The sequence below is a fragment of the Aulostomus chinensis genome, chromosome 14 (genome assembly GCF_037954235.1).
Source record: "Aulostomus chinensis isolate RoL2024-O1b breed Wild chromosome 14, RoL_Achi_v1.0, whole genome shotgun sequence".
In the NCBI taxonomy this organism is placed as follows: Eukaryota; Metazoa; Chordata; class Actinopteri; order Syngnathiformes; family Aulostomidae; genus Aulostomus; species Aulostomus chinensis.
This window is the reverse complement of record NC_141333.1, coordinates 25,858,734-25,866,200: the sequence shown is the minus strand read 5'-3', so window position 1 is coordinate 25,866,200 and position 7,467 is coordinate 25,858,734. Positions and strand designations below refer to the sequence as shown.

At 40.8% G+C, this 7,467-nt stretch overlaps 1 protein-coding gene across 1 annotated transcript in view; it reads left to right on the top strand.

Moving 5' to 3' along the window:
- Nucleotides 1–562: 562 nt before the first annotated feature.
- Nucleotides 563–7,467, top strand: part of LOC147250371 (uncharacterized) — an 82,177-nt gene continuing 75,272 nt past the window's right edge. Inside the window, exon 1 of the mRNA XM_086224025.1 lies at nt 563–825. Within this exon, the coding sequence (XP_086080151.1) occupies nt 768–825 (58 nt within the window). The 5' untranslated portion in view covers nt 563–767. The remainder of the gene's footprint in view (nt 826–7,467) is intronic.

The window sequence follows — 7,467 nt, the reverse complement described above, 5'->3', positions numbered from 1 at the left end:
CTTTGGGCTAAAAAGACAACAAATCTGTACAAACATATATTTTACTGTAAAAATATATGGACTGATAATATGATGATTGAATATTTTTTGCCCAGAAAGCCATGGTATGCCTGAAAATGTAGGCTTGCAAGGGATAACTACATTAAATCCAAGTAACAGTTCTACTTTAGGATGTGCACTGTACTGCAAAGTCATAATGTAGAAATTTCCGCAATCTGTCATTTCCCAGCAATGATCACATACAGCAGCGTGTTGCAACACTTTATTTTCAGAGGAGCAATGACGTCCATGACACGTCTCTTCCTTCATTATGAAAACATCTTTATTATTTTTCCTTGTACAAAAAAACCGCCACACATGTGGTTACGTAAAGTCAGAAACAATAGATTACGCAACTCTTTTTCTATCATTTGTTTGTCACCCATAACATCTGTTTGGCTGTTTTGATACACAGTCAGTGGAGAAGATTTTTTTCCTCCTCCGTTTGTCTTCCTGTTCTGACATGCCCCAGTGCGCACTTGTGATTGGCTGCTTGCTTGTTTTACTTCCTCAAAAACAAAAACAGTGCGATCAGCTGAGAGGGAGTAGAGTTATACAGAAAGAGCAGATAAAATTTCTGTTCTAGCGTGGTGATCTCACTTTAAATGTTTGCACAGTCTCAGCGAGAGAATACAGAGGAATGTTGACAGGAAGTGGAAAAACTGCTGGCATCTGGAAACACTCAGAATTGGAAGAAGTCGTCTCTCAACCACAACAAAGAGTGAAGTATGGCCAGTGAGTACCGGCCACTGTCTTCAGCAGAATCATGCAAGAGTTTGGTCATAGGTATGTGTTTTATCCTCAAGCTGTAGTTGCCATTTATTATGGACGTTTAATCTGTCTGTTCATCAGTGACAACAATTTGGAAATGCCTATTTTCTTATGCTCACTGTGTTCCCAGGAAAGTTAAATCAGGACCAAAAACACCCCCATCTCAGAATAGACTGCAGATTTATCTGTGGAGCCTCCTACTTGCTGACAGTGGGGGAAGCATTTCTCCTGGGAAAGAACTGGATATTCTGAAATACTGTTGACATCACGAGTATTATCAAATAGTATTTAGTTCAGATTATACTACATGCAAAGATATGATTCAAAGTGAATATATTACTTATAATTTACACACGTTTTCCATTTAGTGGGCCATATTTGCCCAAATGTAGAACCAGAAGTCACATGATTGTCAGAAGGCTCATTTGGAGGCCTCATTATTACCAATCCAGAGGGAAGTGGCAGATTACAGATTCACTATGCTTCTTGTTAATTTAATGTGTTAATTTGCTGGATTAGATTTTAAGCATCAGGAAATGACAGGATATGATGTGTAAAAGACACCAGAGAGTTGATGGTGAGGCAAAACTACTTAAGCACCAACTGACATTACAACAGTCTATTGAATAGGTTTCATGGCAATTTACTGACACCTCCTGATGGTTGGATTCTTCTGTGTCGCCACGTCTGGACTCTGGATGTTGAATAAAAAAAAACAGGAGGGAGAGAGAGAGCGAGAGAGAGCGAGAGAGAGAGCGAGAGAGAAGGTTTCTCAATTATAATTATTCCTGGAGCTTTGGAGAATAATTCACCACATACATGCTCCAAACTGGATTAACCAGAGCAGATGTTAACCTCTACTGAAGAGATAATTCCAGACTGAATGGAGCTTAAGACTTAACATGCAAAACAATAGATATTGTTTTTTTTGTTGTTTTTTTTTTAAATTACTGTAACCAGTGTAACCAGTTGAAATGGTGGTGCAGGATTTTTCAGCTACTACACCAGTATGGTTTGTTCTGCCTGTCCTTCAAATTAAAGGGATACTATGGGGTATTTTGTTATTTTAAATGCCTGGAGAACCACTTTGTCATTGTAGCTGCTCCAATTGATAACAATGATTTTTCTAACTGCTAAGGGTGCTGTTAAGTATCATGGATGGCCATGTGTGTTTTGGCCTCTAACACCAGTTCCAATACACTGTTGCATTATGGGGTATTGTGGCATAATTTTGTGTGTCTTAGGTTTTATGTATATCCCATGGGATTACAGTGCCATGTCTGACTGACTTTGATGGGAAAAAAAAACAACAAACATTTTGGGCTTTTAATTTTTCATTTAATCATGGAAAGTGACATGTGACACGTCACACTGACACCTGGAAGACGCACAGAACAACCACAGTCGTTCTGCCAGCCAGCTTGAGCTGTTGGTGTTAAGGGCCTTGCTCCTTTCTTTTGTTGATACTGGGATTGAACCAACCTTCCTGTCACCAGTTCACTAAAATCCTATCCCCTATTGCCTGGTGTAAAACAGCTAAAATGGAAACAGAGCATGGTTCAGATCATCTGTCAAGCTTGTTTTTTTGCAATAAAGCACAAGGTCTTTCTTGCATCTGGCTTGAGGTCACAGATTTTTTTGCCAAACCTTGAATAAACCATGTGAATAAAATGATATATAATAGACAGCTTTGGATGATGTGACTGAGACTGAGAACTCTTGTGAATGCACTGTTATCCCCTGTTGTGACTCGGACCAGACAAGTGAACATGAGAGTGAAGGTGATTCATGTTGGGCAGTGAAACGTTCATGTCTGCTTCCATCTAGAGGAGCTCTAAGCCTGTGCTCGCATGTCAGGAGAACTGTGGTGTTAGCTTACCAGTCCCCCAACCCCCACCCAACCCCACCCTCCATTGTAGCCAGATGGCTGTCACACAGGCGGTTCCTCGCCCACACCATGCTGATTTCCCATCATTCTTTTGTTAATGAGGTCGTTAGCAATGCAACGGACAATTAAATTAGCTCAATCTGGTATTTTCCTCATTGTTTACTGTAATGTACAGTGTTTCTGACTGGTTCTGGTGAGATGATCGTTTATATTCTATCAATCTCTCATTTTATCATTATTCGGGTCCACGATGTAATGAGTAAAAAGCTCACTGACAGATGCCCACCTCCAAAGCATTTTTCAGGCAGTCAGGTGTTCCTCTCGGTACACTCGCCTTTGTGATAAAAAGCGTTTCCACCAGGCAAACCTTGTTTTGGTACATCATCACCCTGTATGGAAACAACACAGCCCCGAGCTGCTGCCTCTGCTGCTACACAGGAAGTTTTGTTAGCTGTTCAAATGTGCAGAGAGGGTGACTTAAGCCAGTTAGTGCAGCGCTCACCTTCATGTGAAACGCTGCTGACACCGCTGACAGTTAATTACGGGAGTCACAGATCACGCAGATGTGTGTCAGCTTGGCTACGATTGACACACCGCATGTTTACATCTCTGTTGAAATGTTGTTTGCGAGTTATTTTCTCAGCAGTGCAGCATCCGTTATTTAGTTCCAGACTTGCCCCCGGGGCTCGCCATAATGATTGTAAAAGCAGTTTCAGGGAAGAGAAATGTTAAAAATGACTCAGTGGTATAATTGGTGGATGTGCCATTTCAGCAACGTCGGAAATATTCGGTCAGGCTGTTAAAACGTGCAGGCTGGCTGCCTACTAGTCTGTCATTCCCGATCAGGATGGCTTCATTATTCCCTGCAAGCACTTTTTTTGACAATGTTACCGTCCAAAAAATAAACCAGGTTTGATCGTCAGGCAAACATATGAATTTTGACACAGTGATATTTGTAGAACCAGAAGGGGGAAAACACCTTCAAATGAGTGTTGAGAAGGAAAGTTCAGGCTGTGAATAGAGATACCATATATGCCTGGTCAGTAATAAAACCTGCTTACACAGATTCCGATAGGTTACATTAAAAACAACATCCTTTGATTAAAAGATTTTTCATCCGAAGATAGATTTTCACCTGCAGCTATCTGGTTCACAGAGAGGCCCAACAGAGACAGGAGCTTCTGAGGCAGCAGTTTATCCCCCCAGTCTGATGACAGCGAGCCCTCACTTCTGTCTCCCAGTGTGTTTGTGGGATAAAACCAGCAAATTCTGGCTTCTAGCTATTTAGCTTCAAAGCTCCTGTTTTGGAATCATCACTGACGAAGATATTGTTAAATCAGAGGCTCTGCTTGCAGCATGTACAATCATAAAAGAGGGAATTCATCTTGTGGTTAACCCCAGCCTTGAGCCAGGACCATGTCTGACAGTTAGTGAATGATGTATCCGGCCACCCACCTTTTATATGGACTTCTAATTTAAGCAGGACAGATCATGTTACTGAGAGATGATGGCGTAGATACAGCAGCTCGGTGCTCTCCTTTAACGCCCCGTCAGGACTGCCTCTCAGTTTTGTTGTGCTCTGTGCAATGACAAAGAGATTCTGACTTTGATATTAGGCATAATTTCAGCGATGAAAGCCTTTTTATTACACTAATATCACATGCAGTCTTACATCAAGCTTCGATTTAAGCCAGTTTAAAAACTCTTGGTGAATTGCACGATCTTTAGCAGAGCAGGGTAACATTTTCATGATCTGGAGACTACAAGACAACAGAACTCAAGGTGATCTTGTCCCTCTTATTCTATATTTGGGTTGAAGGTGCATTTACGTAACTTTCAAGATTTGACTTTCTAAAGTATTCACATGAAATGTTCTTAAATATTGCTCTTTATATTGTTCTAGAAAAGTTTCTGTTTCGACCAATGCTGCAGTTATTTGTTCATCACATTTCCCCCAAGCAACTTCACTTGACTTCTTTCATAAACATGGGGAAAAGGGCAAATACATTTATATGAATTTACTAGGAAATAAGCAAGAATTCCTGAGAAAATGACCAGGAACTTTGCAGAAATGATCACAAAATTAGGAAAAATGTCTCTAGGCTAATTGAATACTCTAAATTGAAAAAAATGGATGGGGATTTATCATTATAATCATTATATGTTTTTTTCTGTTTTATGCAGAGACCATCCATCCATCCATTTTCTGCCACTTATCCTTTTAAGGGTCGCAGGAGGGGGGTGGGGCTGGAGCCTATCCCGGTGGCTTTAGGGCGAGAGGCGGGGGTCACCCTGGACAGGTCGCCAGTCCATCACAGGGCCAACACATAGAGACAGACAACCATTCACACTCACAGTCACACCTACGATCAATTTAGAGTATCAATCAGCCTCGTCCCCTCTTGATGTCTTTGGACTGTGGAGGAAGCTGGAGTACCTGGAGAGAGGCTTTGGTACTTGAGTTGCACAACAGGCTACTGACGCAAAGGTTTTTAAACCGGCACCAATGACAGTTCAGGAAGAACTAGCTACTGAGACGTGGAAGGATGTGTCATGACATCAGCGAAAGTGGTTCTACTTTCTGCTATAACGTAAACTGGAACTTCCTGTTAACAGTCAGAACAAATCCAAACAATCACAAAAAAAAAATACTCAGAATAAACCAAACATGGTTCAGTTTGATCTGAGCCATGTCCACCTTTGTTGGGCAGTCCAGATCTTGGTTATGTGGCCCAAACTGTAGTGCCAGGGGAGTTTTCACACTTATTATTTAGATTTGGTCCAACCAAGCTGGGTAGGTGTGAAAAAGTCTTCAGTGGCATTGATTCTGTGGTGGTTGCAGACATTTTAACTGATGTTATGGCATCACTGTGTAACGTTGTGTAGAGATAAGGGTTACTGTGGAGGATATTTGAAATATTTTCATGAGACTGAGTTGTAATGTTGGAATACTGTGGAAAAATAATTCCATCCATCCATTTTCTTCCGTTTATCCTGTTAAGGATAGCGGGGGGGATGAAGCCTATCCCAGCGGCTGTCAGGCGTGAGGTGGGGTTCACTCTGGACAGATCACCAGTCCATCACAGGGCCAACACATAGAGACACACAACCATTCAATTTAGAGTATCAATTAGCCTCGTCCCCTCTTGATGTCTTTGGACTGTGGAGGAAGCTGGAGTACCAGAGAGAACCCAGCAGGAACAGGGAGAACATGGAGACTCACATAGAAAGATCCCGCGCCTGAGCTGGGACTCAAGCCCGGAACCTTCTTGCTGTGAGGTGACAGTGCTGACCACTGCACCACCATGCCACCCTATAATGATGTATTTAAATGCCAAATAAGGGATGCAGTGTCACATTTCATGTATTTAAACACTTAGACGCTTGTGAAAGAACTAATTTGTGGGTATTTGAATGTGCATATCTCTTCCAAAACAGCTCCCCTGCTTTATCAGAGAAATCTGGATATGCCGCAATCAGAATCTGATTCGGTAAGATGCATGGTTTCACATCTTGCCGAATTTAAAATGACTCCTTCCACAATTAAAATTATTAAATTATCCTTCTAACAGATAAACCAGTCACATGACGTCCTTGGTGTATGTAAATACACTAAGATGTTGGCACTTATTCAGTTTTAGTCAATTGATAAATGTGTGTAATGTATTATGATGGTGCTGATACATATTCTGTTCCACAGCTTGCATTGGTCCATTGTGTCATACCATGAGAAACACACTTGATCTATTCATACCGTTCAAATAAATTGTTTTGGAATACAATTAATTCTCATGGATTAGTGTATAGCTGCACGGTGGTGCAGTGGTTAGCACTGTGGCCTCACAGCAAGAAGGTTCCATGCGTGGGTTCTCTCTGGTACTCCAGCTTCCTCCCACAGTCCAAAGACATCAAGAGGGGACGAGGCTGATTGATACTCTAAATTGACCGTAGGTGTGAATGTGAGTGTGAATGGTTGTTTGTCTCTATGTGTTGGCCCTGTGATGGACTGGTGACCTGTCCAGGGTGAACCCCGCCTCTCGCCCGTAGATGCTGGGATAGGCTCCACCCCCCGTGACCCTTACTAGTAAGGAATAAGTGGTAGATGACGATGGATGGATGGATTAGTGTATATTCTTTGCTATTTTAAAAAAACAACAAAAATTACAAACTACAATGATACATACCTTTCCTTGCAATTTTGCTGTTTTTTTCTCAAAGCTTGCATGATCTTATTATTTTTGTAACATGTAATAATAATATAATATGACATCAAAATATTATATCATTTGGGAAAACTCTTGGTGATTTTTGGTGCTCAGAAATACCAATGAGATGTTCATTTCAATGTGTTTCTCTGAAAGTTGAATATTGATGTTAATGTGGAATTAATATCACCTGAGTGGGGAGGTCCTTTATTTGTGACAGGGATGTGTTCTCAATGTGTGGGTGGTATGAACAAACGGCAGTTATGTTGTTGTCTATTACACTTCATATCTCTAGTTTATAAGGAACAATCCACTGATAAAAGCCTGTTTATCTAATCTTCCAACAGTTCCTACAGGCTGGTTTAGTTTAAAATGAAAATTTTCATCTGATTACTGCTTAATTTGAATGTTAATACCAATAAAACATAATCGGGATCTACACTCTCTTCTTTTTTGGGGAATAAATCAGATAATGGCATCATTAAAGCAGAAAATAAAATAATGAACAAGATGCTACAGGTCAAAACAATAGAATTATTCACCACTTGTCACTTTCACCTCTGT